General features: G+C 40.9%; 1 protein-coding gene across 2 annotated transcripts in view; it reads right to left on the bottom strand.

The window, feature by feature from the left end:
- Positions 1-865: 865 nt before the first annotated feature.
- The window catches only part of LOC132886490 (glycogen debranching enzyme-like), a 49,727-nt gene continuing 30,025 nt past the window's right edge, over positions 866-20,567 (bottom strand). For both annotated transcript variants that reach the window (XM_060921179.1, XM_060921180.1), the window contains exons 25-33: positions 19,119-19,344; positions 7,945-8,056; positions 6,756-6,891; positions 6,518-6,630; positions 6,168-6,379; positions 2,027-2,124; positions 1,334-1,421; positions 1,095-1,228; positions 866-1,009 (exon numbers count right to left, since the gene is read on the bottom strand). In XM_060921179.1, the coding sequence (XP_060777162.1) occupies positions 874-1,009; positions 1,095-1,228; positions 1,334-1,421; positions 2,027-2,124; positions 6,168-6,379; positions 6,518-6,630; positions 6,756-6,891; positions 7,945-8,056; positions 19,119-19,344 (1,255 nt within the window). In that variant the 3' untranslated portion in view covers positions 866-873. The remainder of the gene's footprint in view (positions 1,010-1,094; positions 1,229-1,333; positions 1,422-2,026; positions 2,125-6,167; positions 6,380-6,517; positions 6,631-6,755; positions 6,892-7,944; positions 8,057-19,118; positions 19,345-20,567) is intronic.

Below are 20,567 nucleotides of genomic sequence, written 5' to 3'. Positions count from 1 at the left end.
AATGCATAGGCAAGGATTTGTGGAAATTTCCAGATTTATGGTTGGTTTGGAAGGATAGACTGACATTCTTTGAAGCAAATTTTGGAGAGCAGACAAGTCTTTGCTGATAGGCTACATTTCGATGTTAACCCTTATGAAAATCTACCATGGTTTACTATGGTTTTACCATGGTTTTTATGTAGGAACCATGATTCTACCATGGTATCTCATGGTTATTCTAAGTACTATGAACCAACCATGGTATTACTATGGTTCATCCATGGTAGTAACCATGGATCTACTATGGTATTTCATGGTGATTCTAAGTACTATGAACCAACCATAGCATTACTGTGGTTTATCCATAGTACTGCAGTAGCTGTGGTAGCATCATAGTTGTATGTGTAATAGGTCATAGTAACTATGAAATTAGTTTAAAAGGGATAGTATGGTTTTTAAAAGGATGCACTAACTGTAGTATTACCATGCTTTTGTCCAACAGTCAATGCTGTAGAGAAGGATCTCGATTAACAGCCCAGATACATTAACATTTACTTAGAACCTAAAAATTTAAGTGAACATTGAGGTAAAATGCACCATGGTTTTCATGGTTACCCAAAAAACCATGAAAACCATGAATAACTATAAACCATGGTAAAACCATGGTTAGTTTTCATAGTAAAACCATGGTTAATTTTCGTAAGGGAAATACTGGGTAAATGAGACTTTTCACACCAACTATTCCTTTTACTAATGTCTAGATACATACAGATAGTTCCTTAAAAGCATGAAATGAGGATGTAGAACAGGAAGAGTTCAAGGCTCATTTCTGGCTTGTACAGGACAGCCATCCTGCTGTTAAGAGGGGGGGGGGGGGGGGGGGGGGGGGCAAATCTACACGTCCTTAGGATCCCAAAGGTCATACAGAACTTCCAGAATTGTTCCAATGGACCAGGCTTGTGTCTCACAACTGAAAGGGCAGTGTTGTCCGTTCTCATTGGTCAGTTCAGGTAAACCTTTCCAAGGAGACCTAAAATACACAAAAATAGACAAATCAAGCATTCAGCTTTTCCTAAACTGCTTGAGAAATATGTTTTAGAACCCTCGAGGTGTACCTTTCCAAGTGGGTGTTATGCCTGGAGAGAACGTTTTTGACTAGAATCATAGTCTGGTTGTATACTTCCTGGCCCATCTGCTTGGCAAAATACAGTTTGGCTCTTAGGAAGTAACTGACCAGCCAAAGCCACTCCTGATAAGGAAAGACAAAAAACACAGGAAGGAAGAGTCGTAAATACTTTTATCATCAGTAATTTCTACCTCATATGCTGTTAAAGGTGGTGGGAAGAGGACATACAGGTCCTTGGTGGTAATTGAAGCCTTTAGCGATGTTGTAGTTGTCGTTGTCCAGAGCGTTGTCATAGACGCCACAGTAAACCATGTCACTGTGAAATGTTGAATTGTGAACAAATATTGAAAAACAAAATACTTCAGAAATGTTAACCCTGAACCTAGCAATAGAAATACGATTAATATATATATATATATATATATATATATATATATATATATATATATATATATATATGCAGTATATTTAACAAAGCATACAAAAATAACCCTATCCATATAAACCATAATCTAAATCTCCAATAATGGAATTAAAACAACACTCTGAAAAAGCATATACTGTATTTTAATTAAGTGGTTGTCCAGGATGTTGTCAGTGTTGAATTTTAATAATGAACATTTATTAAAAAAATTGTCTATTTAACAGTATTCATCTCTCCAGCACAGTTAAAGAGAATCAATGTCAAGGTGCACTGAACCTTTTTTTTTATAACTCATAGTGGGCTTATTCTTCTTCTTTCAGCTGATCTCATTAGGGGTTGCCACAGCAGATCATCCAATTTATGATCTGCATTTTTGATTTGGTATAGGTTTTACACCAGATGCCCTTTGTGACAGAACCCTCCCCATTCTTGGGACCGTGCCACCCTTATAATGGTCTTAATACATTTTCTTTGTCAAAAATGTTAATTACACTCACTCTGGATCTAAAGTCTTCATTCCCAGAGGCCCAAGTAGTTTCTTTTCAGCAATTTCTAAAGCTTTCCATGCTCTATCCAGTGTAAACAGTTCAGGAGCCTGAAACACAGAGTATACTATTTAAAAAAAAAAAAAAAAAAAAAACAACCTTGTACAACAAGCACTATGTCTCCACTGGTGCCAAAACCTGGTTCAACTATCAAGAATTAGAATGTATAAACAACTTATTGTTTTCATTTATCAAAAGCAGGCAGAATGATCAATGTACAGATAGCCACATTAACTGAGACTGCAGATGGAGTTCAATTCCATCCATTCCACAATCCATTTCACCATTCATCCATCCTTTTATTCACTTCACCATTCGTCAACCCATTCCACAATCCATTTCACCATTCAACTATCAATTCATTCAACCATTCATCTCACCATGCATCCATCCATTCCACAGTCCATCCATATATCCATTTCACCATCCATCCATCCATACATCCATTCCACAATTCATCCATCAGTCTATTCAACCATCCTTCCATCCATTCCACAATCCATTCAACCATCCATCCATTCGTTCCACAATCCATTTCACCATCCATCCATTATACAATCTGTTCATTTCACCATCCATCCTTCAATCCATTCAACCATCCATACCACAATCCATCCAATCCATTCAGCCATCCATCCATCCGATCCAATCCATTCAACCATCCATACATTCCACAATTCATCCATCAGTCCATTCAACCATCCACCCCACAATCCATTTCACCATTCATCAATCCATTCTCCCATCCATCCATCCATCCATCCATCCATTTCACCATCCATCCATCAACCCATTTCACAATCCATCCATTCTACAGTCCATTTCACCATTCAACTATCAATTCATTCAACCATCCATTCCAGAATCCATTTCACCATCAATCCATTCCACAATTCATCCATTTGTTCGTTCCACAATCCATTTCACCATCCATTCCACAATCCATTTGACCATCCATCCATTTGTCCATCAATCCATTTTACCATCTATCCAATACACAATCTGTTCATTTCACCATCCATCCTTCAATCCATTCAACCATCCATCAATCCATTCAACCATCCATTCCACAATCCATCAATTAGTCCATTCAACCATCCATCCCACAATCCATTCAACCATCCATCCATTTCACCATCCATCCTTCAATCCATTCAACCATCCACGCATCCATTCCACAATCCATCCATCAAGCTCTGTCTTCTTGAATAATACACATCAGCTGAGCAGTGGTTGATGTTTGTTATAACACAGTGTGGGTCAGAAGGTGTTGATTCATTTTCTATGACAGAACCTCTGACAGTATTTTAAAAGACAGGCTTATTAATATAAACCTCTCTTATACATTATAGTTTCTATAGTTACAGATCATCCAAAAGTGAATGCTATAGGGTTATTCCATGCCAAATCAACAAATATCTGACAAATTTATGCTCGACCATCTCAGATTTCAATGAAATTTGGAGGGCTCAGAGATACTATTAAAAGAAGTTAATCCCCAAAATTTGAGCTTCCTATCTCCAACGGTTTCAGAGATACAGGCATTTTAATTTTTCGATTTTTTTTGCATTTTGCTCAAAACATACATATTTCAAAGTGTAATATAATCTTTATTATGCAAGATAGAAACCTAAAATTTTGCACAGAGAGACTCAATGTCTTGTACTACAAGCTTCAACTTAGAATTTCAATGGTCATTGTATATTAGATGGTGATTTTAACAAGGAAATTAAAAAGACAAATTTGCATTTTTTGCATTTTTAACTCATTCTGGAAGCTTGCCTGTGGCAGTAATGCTTAAACTAAGAATGTTTTTCAAATCTACACAGAAATATCTACCAATTTCAGTTTTACCAAGTCTCCACTATTCCTAGTTTGTCTGTAATAGGGTTTTGAAATTCGCCGATTTCTAAAACATGCCATTTTCAGTAGCATGGATTCCAATGTGGGATAGCAGTTAGGAACTTGTAAATTTTTTTCAGTAATCGCCTAGACCCATATTTTATATTTCCAAGTTTTTGTTCTGTCTCTCTCAAGCATTTCTGAGCTACAGGTGTTTAAAAAATCCATTTTTTTCCAAATTCAAATTTTTAATATTATTTCCATTTTATTGATGATTAAGGACTGATAAATACAACTAAATGATTTGTATAGATAAGGAAACATTTTACTTGTGTTCATGTCACAGAAATATGGTTTTAAAAATATTATCATTTTGAAATAAGCTAAATAATATATGAACATTTCACATTTTTCAGTAAATATATATATAAAAATTAAAGAAGTCAGTCATTTTTCATATAAATCACTTAACTTACAATTTCTGTTGTATGTTAGTTTATGGCAGTCAGAATCTTTCTTTAGTCCAATTCCTATAGAACAGGGAGGAAGTTCAGCCATTTCTAGCTGTCTAAGAACAAACTCATTTATACTGATCTCAAATTGAAAGCAACTACAATTAAATTCCCTAGTCAACTATTCAAAATATCCAATCCTTGCAAAGAAACACATTCAGTTAATAACATTGGTAAATTTTCTCAGTGCTCTGTATTACAATGTATTTAATATAATATAATCCAAGCAATATAATGTTATCTGAACAAGTATACAGTTTACAGACTCTAAAACTATAAGATATGAGCCACCTGTTCTGGTATCAAAGGTCACCTATTGTGCTGTGTTGATATTGATAAGGCTAGCTGTTGACTGGTACACAATAGCTGGTCACTGATTGCTAATGTTACACAGTCTTAGATTAAAATCAATTTACAAATAATTAATACTGAGCATTAATTGACATTTTATTTAAAATTGAAGAAGAAACATGTCTCCTAACCTACTTGAGCCTTATTGAAGCATTTATTAACCCTCAAATATCAGTTATATGAAAATATATCAAAAATTCGAATTTGGTGAAAATGGATTTTTTAAACCCCTGTAGTTTAAAAATACTTGAGAGACACTGAACAAAAATTTGGAAATATAAAATACGGGTCTTGGGGATTACTGAAAAAAATTTACAAGTTCCTAACTGCTATCCCACATTGGATTTCTTGCTACTGAAAATGGCATGTTTTAGAAATCGGCGAATTTCAAAACCCTATTACAGACAAACTAAGAATAGTGGAGACTTGGTAAAACTGAAATTGGTAGATATTTCTGTGTAGATTTGAATAACATTCTTAGTTTAAGCATTACTGCCACGGGCAAGCTTCCAGAATGAGTTAAAAATGCAAAAAATGCAAATTTGTCTTTTTAATTTCCTTGTTAAAATCACCATCTAATATACAATGACCATTGAAATTCTAAGTTGAAGCTTGTAGTACAAGACATTGAGTCTCTCTGTGCAAAATTTTAGGTTTCTATCTTGCATAATAAAGATTATATTGCACTTTGAAATATGTATGTTTTGAGCAAAACACAAAAAATTTGAAAAATTCAAATGCCTGTATCTCTGAAACTATTGGTGATAGGAAGCTCAAGTTTTGGGGATTAACTTCTTTTAATAGTATCTCTGAGCCCTCCAAATGTCACTGAAATCTGAGATGGTCAAGCATAACCTCTTGTTGATTTGGCATCTAATTGTTGATGTGGTGAAGTTTTCTGTTAGACAATGTTTATTTAATGTTTATGGAAGGAGTCTCCAGTGTCAGAGCTTTGTTACCTCTTAAGCAGTTTTCCATTCCAAGAAAGGTGTTCAGGACAGAGGAATTGGTAATCAGACAAGTTGTATTTTTGGTTGTCTGCTTATTCGTTTGTTTGTTTGTTTTTAATTAACTTCAGTAGAAAGAAATATGAACTATCCCTGTCTCATTGACATTCCACAACATTAACTATACACGGATTACCAAAAAAAATGGTGTCATTTGTGAAGAAATTTAAACATTTTAATTGTTGGTAAATTGGGACATGCTCTTACAAGGAACATAATAAAACTTCGAGGCATAAGAGTAACTCTGTTCATGTCAGCTCACCACACCTGTCACTGATTAATTTCCTCTAAAAGTGGATCACCAAAGTGTTTTATTCCACATTTAATTGATGAAATCAAGAGTTTTTCAGAGTGAACTCAAAGCCCATTGCAAGTGCTTACCACCACCATGGCAATGGTGAAATTAGGCCGTAGCTGATAGTCACACCAGGGACTGGAGGCACCATAGGTGTCTTTGTAAATGCCTCTTTTGTGCACTAGCTCTGGATGTTTTTCATGTTTTTCCTTTGGATCAGGTGACACATAGAACATCTTCTCAAAGTTATCCTGGATCCTGCGGTTCCACTCCTCGTACAACATAGTGCAAGTTTCACCTAAAGAAAAAAAAAATAAAACAACAGTAGTGGTGAGGCCTAATGAAATGTCCATTGTGGTGTCAACAATGATTCATCATGACCCTCATTATAAGCAGTGTTCAAGTGTTTCGAGATATAATATTAGAAAAGACATACCATCTCTCTGGATACTGACAGAAGAGTAAAGGAAGTGACCACTTTGATTCAAACGGGTCAACCAGCGCACGGTGGACTTGCAAAGACCCACAATCTCCACTGCAGAGCCATCTCTGAAATAAAATTAAAAAAAACAGACTAAAAAACAGGCTTTCTATTTCCCCTTATTGACACCCTTCCTAATTTCATTTCAATTATTGTTGGACTTCATGGAAGTAAAGAAGAATAGCTGCAATACCTGGGTGTTGCTGGTATCCCATGATTCCCTGCTTTGTTGTTCTCACCCATTTTGTCCATCCACGTCCCACAGTTGAATCGATTTCCCCCATATACAAAGCCTGTTTCTGGGTCGACTTTTGCATGAACATTAAATCCTGGAAATTATAAATGGAAGAGAAACATTGATGGCAGTAAAAATAAAATATTGTATTACTAAAGTGAATTTGTATTGCACTGTACAAGGAAATTGTACAATAGTTTCATCCATCCATCCGTTATCTGTAACCGCTCATCCTGTGCAGGGTCGCGGGCAAGCTGGAGCCTATCCCAGCTGACTATGGGTGAGAGGAGAGGGTACGCCCTGGACAAGTCACCAGGTCATCGCAGGACTGGCACATAGACACAAACAACCGTTCACAAATCACATTCACACCTACAGTCAATTTAGAGCCACCAATTAGCCTAACCTGCATGTTTTTGGACTGTGGGGGAAACCAGAGCACCCACACACACACGGGGAAAGCATGCAAACTCCACAACGAAAGGCCCCTGTCGGCCACTGGGCTCGAACCCAGAACCTTCTTGCTGTGAGGCGAAATTGCTAACCACTACACCACCGTGCCACCACAATAGTTTCACTATTCATTTCATTCTGTCTAGTAGATCCTGCTTTCTAATATTACAAAGTGTTTTTGAATTCTCTCTTCAGTTCTGATTGGTCAGAAGCTGTTGATTAATTTTCAAGAGCAGCTCAAACAGTACTTCCAGGTACAAGTGAAGTTTACTGTGAGGATAGGTGCATATAGTATTTTTGTAAGGAGTCTCCAGGTGTCAATGCTTTGTAACGGTCATAGGTAATGCTGTAACTTTAAAGATTCTTTGTCATTAACTTCCAGAAAGTAAAAACAGAAGCTGGTGAGGGAATGACTGTTTATTAGAACAAAAGTGATGAGAACTAACTTGTTTTACACTAAATGTAACTATAAACTGATAAGTAAAATTAAATATTCTTGAATTAATATAAAAATTTAAATCACTGGCAAGTTGCTGTGGTCGGTCCACAAGGATAAACATTTCAGGACACGCTGTTATAGGAGCATAATCTATGTTCTTGATCGTTCCTATAAGAGCATGCTCCCAAGAGTTTGATTCCTTACTAATCTGGCAACTTTCACCGCTGTTTAAATAATTTTAAGAACTTGGCTGACCTTCATCTCTCATGTTACAGTCAATCTGTGGCCCGGCATTCCGCTCTCTGAATTCAATGCCTTGTGTGTGGCGCTCCATTGCCTCCTGGATGACATCATACAGAGGCTGGTCCTAGGAAAATACAATATCATAACGGGATGTTTCACAATCAAGGTATACATTTAAGATCCAAAATAGTTAAAAAAAAAAAAAAAAACACCCTCACATTTTTGTGTTTCTCTACTGCCAAGAGTCATCTTTTGAGATGTAAATTAATCGCGCAGAATTTTGGCGCTACAGGTCATATACTGGGCGTGTTACTTGTAGGTGAGAACAGAGGAGATAGTGTATTTCTAAAATTGACCACCTTTCTTTTCGTCCACAAGAGTAAGGTATACAAAGTGAAAAACAGTTGAAACGGATGTGATTTTCAGTACAAATTTTCAAGTCCTGTGCAGCAACATTTGTACATGGTGATAACTAACAACAACTAAAAGTGGGGACCATAATCCTTGTGGTTTTCCGGAGTGGACACTTTTTGACGGATACACCAACCACGTGAGGCTCTGCTGCAAATGCATCTCAAACAGGGGCGTCAGAAGCATTTTTAATGTGGGGGGGGGACACACTGGCGGGGGGTGTGGGGGGTCCTCCCCCAGAACATTTATTAATTAATTAATTAGATGCCATTTCCTGCATTCTGGTGTATTTTTAACAGGTTGTTAAACACCTAATTTTACCTACAAAAGTCACTTTATTTTCGAGACTCAACAATAAGTCCCCATTCAACTAGTCCATATATTCATCAGCCTGTTTTTAAACCCACTGCTCTGCCTAAGATAATGAGATGAATGTGACACAGTTTATCACCAACAATGACTTTATGGGTGCATTTTACTTTTTATTTTGTGTTTCCTTTTTTATTTAGTTTTAGATGTAACACAACATGCCACTGTGCCAAGCAATAGTGACACTCAACTGTCTGTTTAAAAATAAGAATATTCATAACTTCACACAATGAACAGGCATGACATGGCATCATGCAAACTTCATAACACAAAATCACACTGTGTCAAGCAACGGTGACACACAAAAAACAACTTCACACAATGAACAGGTGCAATTTTGTTCACCACCAACAGTGACTTCAGTGGGTGCATTTTACTTTTTCCCGATTTAGTGATGTGATATAACAAAAATGGCATGGCATCATGCAGTCTTCATAACACAAAATCACACTGTGTCAAGCAACGACACGTAAAAGAGAACTTCACACAATGAGCAAGTGCAGTTTTGTCAACCTACATGCAATGGTGGTGCTACAGTAACATTTACAGATCAGTATAACAAATAGATTTATAGATAGAACTCTTACATTGGTGCCACCACAATTTCTACCACTTCATAACTTTTATCCCCCTTTCCTTCACAATCCACCTGGAATAACATCCATCTCTCTCCATTGCTTTCCTTTCTACTATTCCTTCCCCATACACTGATTTCCCATGTTGCTTTCCAGAAAACTGGCAAAGACCAGACAAAACAAGTTCTTCAAATCACAACAGGGAATCAGTAAATATCATCAGAGCAGACTTGACCTCATTCTTGGCATTACAGTAAGGCAGGCCTACTGGGTTTGAATTAAATGATAGCTAACATTAAGCTAGCTGATACATCTCCTAACATTGACTAGCCAGCTAACTGCACTAACATTTCCATTGGGACAAAAAAAACCCTGTCCTGTGGGGAAATTCTGACTGACTTTCTGCTGCTTTGTAAAGAATGTCCTTATGTCCACTGTGTCTGGGGAGGAGCAAATACTGCAAACAATTCACCATCAACCAAGAATACCCCATTAGGCTAAGCTTATTTCATTGTTTAGTTGAACATTACTTTAACGTGGCCTAGGGTTAATTTTGAGAGCAGATAAAAGAATAAGGTTTCAGCAAAAGCTAGCCATTGTGAGGTGGCAATGTGGCTGACGTCACCTCCTCCACTCTCGAGCAGCTGCACCAACATGTCTCTGCTCGCGCTGAGATTCACTTGCACGCGGCGAGTTGTTGTAGGGAACGCCCGGAAAGGATTTTCAGTGGTCTGTGTATTCTTTTATCGATCAAGTGGAATGGATTCTTTCACAAAGCAATAGAAACGGCGCTGGGTGAACTCATTTTATGTTAAATGTGGGGGGGTCCAAACGAAGAGTTATGAAATGTGAGGGGGACACGTCCCCTTCACATTCAATGGTGGCGACGCCCATGAATTCTCAAATCTGTTTCAAGTCCTGTTTTTACTGTGCAACAACAGAGTATTCTGCTTCAAAAGAGACAAGCATTTTCTTGAAAAACATCTACAACCTCATCATATGGTGAGTGCTTTCCAGAGAGGACATTTTTGAAGGACAAAGGATTCTGTCAGTTGACAAAAAAAATTTAATTTCCAGTCATCGTGAATCAAAGTACTGTATACGTCCCCAAGTAAAACCTAGTTAGTGCTCAAAAATGCTATTCTGAATTTAACCAGTAAAATCTAAGTGTAAAATTATTAGAATTAAGTGTAGAATCTAAAGTAGAATTAAATGAAAGGAGCATAAGGTCAAAACTGAGTCCACATTTAACTCTTACAAACATATACAAGAACTTAAGAGACATTCCTCTTGTTGGTAGGGCTGTAAAATAAGGTATAAGAAACTCCAGCATATTTTATATATAGACACACGCACACACACACACGCTGGACCTAGTTCCAGGAGTTAGTTGGTGTTATTCAAAAAGACAACTATGTGAAACAGCCCTAGTATTATCCTTATCATTTCAAATCATTTTTATTAGTCATAATAGAGCGGTGGCTATAATTATTGACAATCCATAATCAACACCTTTTCGGATTTACCAATAAAAACAATTTTACAAAGGTGAGTTTCAGTTACAACAGTTATTATTGGTTAATTAAATCAACCAGAAGACCCCCCCCTCACCCTTTGATCTTGTCGTCTGATTACACAGCTCATTACCGGAGATGGAATTTTTTTTAACACGATCAGCAATTTTTCGGAAAACCTGGACGTTATCATCGCAGGTAAGCATGGTGGAAAGATCTTGGACATGTTTTTGCTTATCAAATTCACTGATATTTCATGATACTGTCGAAACCAACTTTGTTTCTTACTCTCTCATTTGACAGTCGCCATTTGTATTTAAACGCACGTTTGAGAAGTCACGTGAGGTGTCGATAATAGGACACTTTCACCAGTGTTCCACCATTATTGACACCCTGTGGAATTAAGTGACATTTACAACTGTTACGGATCGATCTTTGGGTAACATTGCTGAAGTAGATGAAGCACTTTAAGAAAATAAAAGTGCTGTGATTAATATTTTTTTCTGATTCATAACAGAATAGAATGCTTAGAGTGTATTTGGAATCCTATTGCAATAAATAGAATTAGACCAGAATTAAATTCCTAGCATATAAAAAAAATTACATGCTTGAAATATTCAGATTTTTCGATTCCATTCAGAAAATATTTTTTGCAGTTTGTTGTAAATATCTACCACATATTACAATATCAGACATTTTATTATATTACACACACACACACACACACACACACACACACACACACACACACACACACACGTGCATCTCAAAAAATTAGAATACCATGAAAAAGTTCCTTTTTTCATAATTTAATTCAAAAAGGTAAAACTTTCATATATTCTATATTCATTACATGTAAAGTGAAATATTTAAAGCCTTTTTTGTTTTAATTTTGATGATTATGGCTTATAGCTCATGAAAATCAGAAATCCAGTATCTCAAATTATTAGAATAATTCCCTAAGATCAATCAAAAAAAAGGATTTACAATACAGAAATGTCCAACTTCTGAAAAGTAGACTCATTTATACACTCAATACTTGGTTGGGGCTCCTTTACCATGAATTACTGTATCAATGCGGTGTGGCATGGAGGTGATCAGTCTGTGGCACTGCTGAGGTGTTATTGAAGCCCAGGTTGCTTTGATAGTGGCCTTCAGCGTATCTGTATTTTTGGGTCGGGTGTTTCTCATCTTCCTCTTGACAATACCCCATTGATTCTCTATGGGGTTCAGGTCAGGCAAGTTGGCTGGCCAATTAAACACAGTAATATCATGGTCAGCAAACCATTTGGTAGTAGTTTTGGCACTGTGGGTAGGTGCCAAGTCCTGCTGGAAAACGAAATCAGCATCTCCAAAAAGCTCGTCAGCAGATGGAAGCATGAAGTGCTCTAAAATCTCCTGGTAGATGGCTGTGTTGACTTTGGACTTGATAAAATACAGTGGACCAACACCAGCAGATGACACGGCACCCCAAATCATCACAGACTGTGGAAACTTCACACTGGGCTTCAAACACCTTGGATTCTGTGCCTCTCCACTCTTCCTCCAGACTCTAGAACCGTGATTTCCAAATTAAATGCAAAATGTACTTTCATCTGAAAAAAGGACTTTGGACCACTGAGCAACAGTCCATTTCTTTCTCTCCTTAGCCCAGATAAGACACTTCTGACATTGTCTCTGGCTCAGGAGTAGCTTGATATTAGGAATGCGAAAGTTGTATCCCCTTTCTTGAAGATGTCTGTTCGTGATGGGTCTTGATACACTGACACCAGCCTCAGTCCACTCCTTGTGAAGCTCTCCCAAGTTCTTGAATCAACTTTTCTTGACAATCCTCTCAAGACTGTGGCCATCCCTGTTGCTTGTGCACCTTTTCCAGCCACCCTTTTCAGCAATGACCTTTTGTGGCTTACCCTCCTTGTGGAGGGCATCAGTGATCATCTTCTGGACAACAGTCAAGTCAGCAGTCTTCCCCATGATTGTGGTTGTGTGTACTGAACTAGACCAAGAGATACACCGTGTTCATACTGTTTTACTCAAACTCGAAATGAAATATTCTAATATTTTGAGATGGGTTTTTTTTTATGTTTTTGTACTGTATGCCATACTGATTAAAATTAAAATAGAAAAATGCTTGAAACATTTTAGTTTGTGTAATGAGTCTATAATATATAACATTTTCACTTTCTTAAATAACTGATGGAAAATATTGAACTTTTTCACAATATTTAAATTTTTTGAGATGCACTTGTGTGTGTGTGTGTGTGTGTGTGTGTGTGTATATATATATATATATATATATATATATATATATATATATAAAATTTGGCGGCGATAATTGTGGAATGGTGTCACGTGATCTGATACACTAAGTAATCGAGAATCAACTCATTTTTTTTCCCCCAGTGGAAGTTTGAATAATTATTCATGCACAGTTTACATACTGAAAGTCTTTTCTACTTTTGCAATGGCCAAAAGATTAAAGTGTTGATAATTGGAGCCGCCTGTCAGTAACATGATAGAGAGCGCCACTTCCAGTCAGACTGCAAACATGGCCGATCTGAACTACAACACCCAAGAACCACAGTGCCCTCGATCACCTGTCTATGAATTACACTTGTCACTCATTTCCTGGTTAATCAGCCCACGCTATCGAAACACCTCTCCCACACTCACTCGATGCGAAGTATTGTTCAGTGTCTTACATACCAAGCCTTGTTATTCTGCCTGCCTTATTGTGTTCTCGACCCTCGTTATTGTCTCGTTCTCATTACCCTTTAGTCGAGCCCTGATTACTCTGTCTGCTGATCGATCAACCCCTGCCCTTTCCTCGACCTCAATTTCGTCTCGCGTTCTGGATTTGTTTGCCAGTCCGTGTTCCCCACTCTCACCTGCACATACAACCGTAAGTACCTGCATCCTGACAGGATACTTCACGCATATGGATGCAGCAGAGGAGGCAAGACAGACTGCTTTGATCGCTCAAGGGTGCCTCTTTGGAGAACATCAGCAGGTGCTCGCCGATCTCAACACCAAGATGGCTCAGCTCGCTGCTATGATGCCGCAGGCGTTCCTAATGCACCCCAAAGCTCCTCAGAGTCCCGCGCTCCCACTTCCATGCCCTGAGAAGTACGCCAGGGATGCGCTCAGCTGCAAGGGGTTTCTGCTTCAGTGCTCCATGTACTTCTCACTCCCACACATCTTGGATGAATTCAAGATCGCTGGATTTCTTTCGTTTTTAACCGGCAAGGCGCTACAATGGGCCAGTGCAGTGTGGAGGAGCGGAGGCAAACACACCACGACAGCTTTCTGGAGTTATTCAAGCGTGTTAGATCACGAACAGGAGGCAATTGAAATCGGTGAGAGCCTACTCACCATTACCCAAGGTTCAAGGAGAGTCGTCGATTATGCTCTAGATTTGAGGACTCTTGCAGCCGCCAGCGGATGGAATGAACTTGCATTAAAGGTGGTGTTTCACCGAGGACTTCACCTCACAGTATTGAGTGAACTAGCATGCCGCGATGAACATCTCACTCCGGACGCTCTCATCGAGCTCGCCATTCGGCTAGACCATCTGCTATCCAGCTGCCCATCCTTCCGGGAGGAAGCCAAGCCTGCCATGACCTCTGATTCTCCCTCTCCCATGGAAGTTTCTCGTGCTCGCCTGAAACGCTCCGAACAAGAAAGGAGAAGGGCTTGTGCTTCTATTGCAGGAGCTCCAGTCACCCCATCATCCAATGTCTAGTCCGCCTGCGACGCACCAGCTCCAAGGAGACCAAGGCTGATTCGGTGAGTCCCATGAGAGCACCAAGAGCTTGAGCTTTCAGCTTCCAGTATTATTGAAACGGTCTTCCTCTACCCACGTGTTGTCTGCGTTTATTGACTCAAGGGCAGAGAGAAACTTCATCACCAGCTCAGTCGTCCAGAGGTTCAATCTGCCCACAAACTCGCTGCAGAGCCCACTCAGCATCCGGTCCATCGATGGAGGCCCCCATAGGGGAGGGCCTCGTCACCTCCCAGATCAGTCCCATGCATATTCAGTGGGGAGCTCTTCACTCTGAACAAATCTCACTCCTTGTCACAGCTACCAAGCATCACGACATTATCCTGTGGCTACAGCTTCATAACCCACTCATCTCCTGGCAGAACAAGGAGATTCTCCAGTGGTCCCTGACATGTTTCCAGAACTGCCTCCAACAGCCTCAGTTAAATCTTTCCTCCACCTCTGTAGAGAGTCCTCACCCTGACTCCCTGGAAGGGATCTCAGCAAGCTACCTGGCCCTAGGGGAGGTCTTCAGCAAGGGCAAAGCATGCGGCCTACCCATACATCGTCCATATAATCGTGCCATCAACCTCCTGCCTGGTACTTCTCCCCCACGCAGCCGCATTTACCCTCTGTCCCAGAATGAACAAGCTGCTTTGGAAGAGTACATACAGGAGGCCATCAAGCAGGGGTACATACACCCATCCACTTCACCAGCGTCAGTGGGATTCTTTTTCATGGACAAGAGAGGGGGCGGACTTCATCCGTGTATAGACTTTCAAGGACTCAATCAGATGATATCAGTGAAATACCCGTATCCACTTCCACTTGTGCCCTCTGCATTGGAACAGCTCTGCAGCGCCACGATCTTCTCCAAGCTTGACCTACATAGTGCCTACAACCTGGTCTGCATCTGCAAGGGCGACGAGTGGAAAACCGCCTTCAGTACCAACGCCAGCCATTTTGAGTACCGGGTCATGCCTTATGGCCTCTCTTTGGCACCAAGTGTGTTCCAGTGCCTCATTAACGACGTGCTGAGAGACATGTTGGGAAGGCATATCATAGCTTACATCTATGACATCCTGATCTACTCCCCTGACAAAGAGAGTCATCTTAACCATGTTCGATCAGTCCTCAAGCGCCTGTCTAAGAACCATCTCTATGTCAAGGCTGAGAAGTGTGAATTTCACATGCGCAAGATTTCCTTTCTGGGGTACATAGTCAGTGCTGAGGGGGTCAGCATGGACCCCTCCAAGGTAACTGCAGTCACATCCCGGCCTGCACCCACTTCGGTGAAGGAGCTCCAACGTTTCCTCGGCTTCGCAAACCTTTATCGTCGTTTTATTAGAGGGTTCAGCACTCTCACAGCACCCCTGACCTCCCTCCTGAAGAAGGGACCCAAATGCCTCCACTGGAACCCCACAGCCAAAGAGGCCTTCGACAGGCTCAAAACGGCTTTTGCCACAGCCCCTATCCTTCAGCATCTGGACCCGACCCTTCACGGTCGAAGTGGACGCCTCCAAGATTGGTGTCGGAGGGGTTCTCTCCCAGAGCTTCAGCAAAAGTCCCAAGCTCCACCCGGTAGCGTTCTTCTCCAAAAAGCTCACTCCAGCAGAGAGAAACTATGACGTCAGGAACCGAGAGCTAATGGCCATCAAGCTCGCCTGAGAGGAATGGAGGCACTGGTTGGAGGGGGCCACACACCCCTTTGTCATTTTTACTGATCATAAAAACGTCAAGTATCTCAACAAGTCAAAGAGACTGAACCCACGCCAAGCCCGATGGGTACTGTTCTTCACCCGTTTCAACTTCACAATATCCTATTGTCCTGGCACCAAAAACACTAAGGCTGACACCCTGTCACGAAACTTCAGCCTGTCTCTTCACAACCAGGAACCTCATCCCATCCTGACACCTGAATGCTTTGTCCAGGCGATCACCTGGGACCTCTACAAGGTCTTCACCCATCGCCAGTCGATTTGGGAGAGAGGGACTCACAACCACAGAGTGCTCCAGTCAACTGCCCACCGGGCTGCCTGTACGTCCTTAATCATCTCAGGAGCAGACTCATCACATGGGCATACACTTCTCCTGCCACTGGTCATCCCAGCCATCGCACCCACCAACTGCTGCAAAACAAGTACTGGTGGGAGAACATGCTGACTGAGATCATTCGTTTCATCTCTTCATGCACTGAGTGCGCTCAAGCCAAGGTCCCTCGAACTCCTCCGACTGGCAAACTTTGCCCTCTTCCTATGCTTCAGAGACCATGGTCCCACCTGGCAATCGACTTCATCACTGATCTGCCGCCATCCCATGGCAACACCACAGTTTTGGTCATCGCTAACCGCTTCTCCAAGGTGCCAAGACTCATCCCGTTATGTGGCCTACTCACAGCATTTCAGACCACTGAATTATTGTTCCAGCACATGTTCCAATACTTTGGCATCCCAGAAGACATAGTCAGTGACCGTGACCCTCAATTCATCTCTCGTCTGTGGTCCAGCTTCATGGAGTGGCTAGGGGTCTCGGTGAGCCTCACTTCGGGATACCATCCCCAGTCAAATGGCCAGGTAGAGAGAGCCAACCAAGAAATAGGATGCTCCTCAGAATCTTCTGCATGCAAAACCAAGGGGACTGGGCCCGATTCATCCCATGAGCCAAATACGAGCAAAACTCTCTCAAGCACTCAGCCACACAAATTACACCCTTCGAGTGTATGCTCAGCTACCGACCTCCCGTTTCCTTGGGACGACTCTCCAGCATGGGTACAGGCCGTGGAAGACTGGTTCACCTGTAGCCAGTTGATTTGGGAGGAAGTTCACAAACGCATCACGTCAGTTAATGCCAAATACAAGGAATACGCCGATAAGCACCGGAGCAACAACCCCGAGTACTCTCCTGGCAATCAGGTATGGGTTCCACCAGGGACCTGAGGGAACCCAACACATGCCGAAAATTACAGGCACGCTACATTGAACCATACAAGGTGCTCCAGCGCGTCAACGAGGTTTCCTATAGACTTGAGCTCCCACCTCACAGTCGTCTGTCACCCACCTTACACATCTCCTGCCTCAAACCCTCCATCCAGGGTCCCCTGTCTGAGAACATGCCCACCCCCAACCACCTGTCTCCTGGCCCAGAAGGAGAACCCATCTCCCATGTAAATCAGATCCTAGACTCTAGATCAGGGGTGTCCAAACTGATCCATAAAGGGCCGTGTGGCTGCAGGTTTTCATTCCAGCCATGCAGCAGCACACCTGACTTGGCTCATTCAATCAACTGAACTGTCTTCACACAGTCAAATACTTGCAGCCACACCCACCCTTGATTAAAGGGTGGGTGTGTCAGTTGATTGAATAAGCCAAATCAGGTGTGCTGCTGCATGGCTGGAATGAAAACCTGCAGCCACACGGCCCTTTATGGATCAGTTTGGATACCCCTGCTCTAGATGTACAAGAGGTCAGCTAGAGTCACTAGTAGATTGGGAGGGCTATGGACCAGAGGAACAAAGCTGGGAGGGAGCTAAGGACATGGTAGACCCTCTCCTTACTCAAGAATTTCACAACCAACACCCTGACAAGCCTGCACTCAGAAGAGGGGAGCATCCTAGGAAGAATGTAGCTCCTAGAGGGAGCTCTTCGGGGGGGATCATCTGTCAGTAACACAATAGAGCACGCCACTTCCAGTCAGACTACAAACATGGCCGATCTGAACTACAACACCCAAGAACCACAGCGCCCTCTATCGCCTGTCTAATAATTATACCGGTCACTCATTTCCTGGTTAATCAGCCCACACTATATAAACACCCCTCCCACACTCACTCAATGTGAAGTATCATTCAGTGTCATGCCAAGCCTTGTTATTCTGCCTGTTTTATCGTGTTCTCGACCCTCATTATTGTCTCGTTCTCGTTCCTCTTTAGTCTAGCCTTTATTACTCTGTCTGCTGATCAATCAACCCATGCTTGTCCCTCGACTTCGATTTCGTCTTGTGTTTTGGATTCGTTTGTCAGTCTGTGTTCCCCGCTCTCCCCTGCACATACATCCGCAAGTGCCTGCATCCTGACACTGGTGCTCTAATAGTGTAATAATAATGCATGAAACTAATTACATCAAAAAACTTAAGTTATATCATTCAATAAATAATTATTTAAATAATTACAAACTGTATAATTAGAGAAATACATTTTGTGATGTGAAAAACAGCAAAACCATAAATTGCGTACATTTCATAACAATTACAGAATTACAAATAATGTAAAAATACATTATTCTCCTCCTCAGTAATAAATCCCATCTGGTGCTGCACTTTTCATTGACTTGACAATACAGCAGAGCATTTCTTAGGCATGTCGTTGAGAGGAAGTAGTTCAAGTTCTGAGCTAACATTTAAAAGATTTAGAATTGAAAACCCAGTACCAACAGAGAACCACTGACGTGCCCCTGAGTGAGGCTCTAACCTAACCACTTTGACTACAACCATTTGCCAAATGAATAAATGTAAATATAAACTTCACACAGTTACAATTCATAACAATTCTCTTGCCCTTACCACAGTGCCTGCAGGCTGGGGTTCAGACTCATCTGTAGGGTACATGCGTGATACAGGGCAGGACAAGATCTCTAAGCCATTGGGGACTATAGCGCAGTAGTCCTGGATGCACTGCAGCCACCACCACACAGCATCCCGACAGTTGTAGCGAGCCTTTATGCCCTCACCAAGCAAGTTGGGGATCAGGCCATGTCTCAGAGTACCAGCAAAGGCCAGGATAATGTTCCTGCGGTGAACGTTCTTTTTAATATGAACAGTTTATGCTCATGATTATTCATATTAAAAGACCTACCGGTATACAGGGGGATGTGAATTCACCATAGTCACTGATTGTTATACAGTCACTATCACCATTTCCAAATTTTATATCCAGCAGCTTTAAACAAGGCAATTCTTTCATATTGTATGAAATGTACAAGGGTAAAACCTGAAACCATAACTCACATTACATTATTGGCTCAGATGTTAAGACCGCTCAAAAAATGCTAAACACCATGGTGAAAATCAAAGAAAATTTATGGTCAATGTTTCAGTTGGCTTTAGTTGTGTGTTAGGGGCTAGTATAGACAGCTTAGCAATGCATCACAAAGCCCTCCTGGATAGAGCTAAACCATCTTCAAGATTCAATGGTTACATTGTTAACATTTCTTGATGAAGTATTTCTACAGTGTCTTGCAAAAGTATTCATCCCCCTTGGTGTTTGTCCTGTTTTATCGCATTACAAGCTGGAATTAAAATGGATTTCTGGGGAGGGTTAGCACCATTTGATTTACACAACATGCCTACCACTTTACAGGTCCAAACTGTTGTTTTATTGTGGCACAAACAATAAGATGAAAAAACAGAAATCTGGAGTGTGCTTAGGTATTCACCCCCTTTCGTATGAAACCCCTAAATAAGAGCTGGTCTAACCAATTCACTTCATAAGTCACATAATTACTTGATTAAAGATCCACCTGTGTGCAGTCACAGTGTCACATGATCTGTCACACGATGTCTGTATCAACCAACCTGTTCCAGAAGGACCCTGACTCTGCAACACGACTAAGCAAGCAACATGAAAACCAAGGAGCCTCCAAACAGGTCAGAGACAAAAGTTGTGGAGAAGTTTGGATCAGGGTTATAAAAAAAATACCCCAAACTTTTAATATCCCACAGAACACCATAAAATTCATTCGAGAAAAATGGAAAGTACATGGCACCACTACAAACCTGACAAGAGAAGGCCACCCACCAGGCAAGGAGGGCATTAATCAATCAGAGATGCAACAAAGACACCAAAGATAACACTGAAGGAGCTACAAAGATCCACAGTGGAGATGGGAGTATCTGTCCACAGGACCACTTTAAGCCCTACACTCCACAGAGTGGGGCTTTATTGAAAAGTGACCAGAAAAAGCCATTGCTTAAAAAACACGTTTGGAGTTTGCCCAACAGCATGTGGCAGAC

Source organism: Neoarius graeffei, chromosome 5 (assembly GCF_027579695.1).
Source record: "Neoarius graeffei isolate fNeoGra1 chromosome 5, fNeoGra1.pri, whole genome shotgun sequence".
NCBI lineage: Eukaryota > Metazoa > Chordata > Actinopteri > Siluriformes > Ariidae > Neoarius > Neoarius graeffei.
This window is presented reverse-complemented; position numbering and strand designations above follow the sequence as displayed.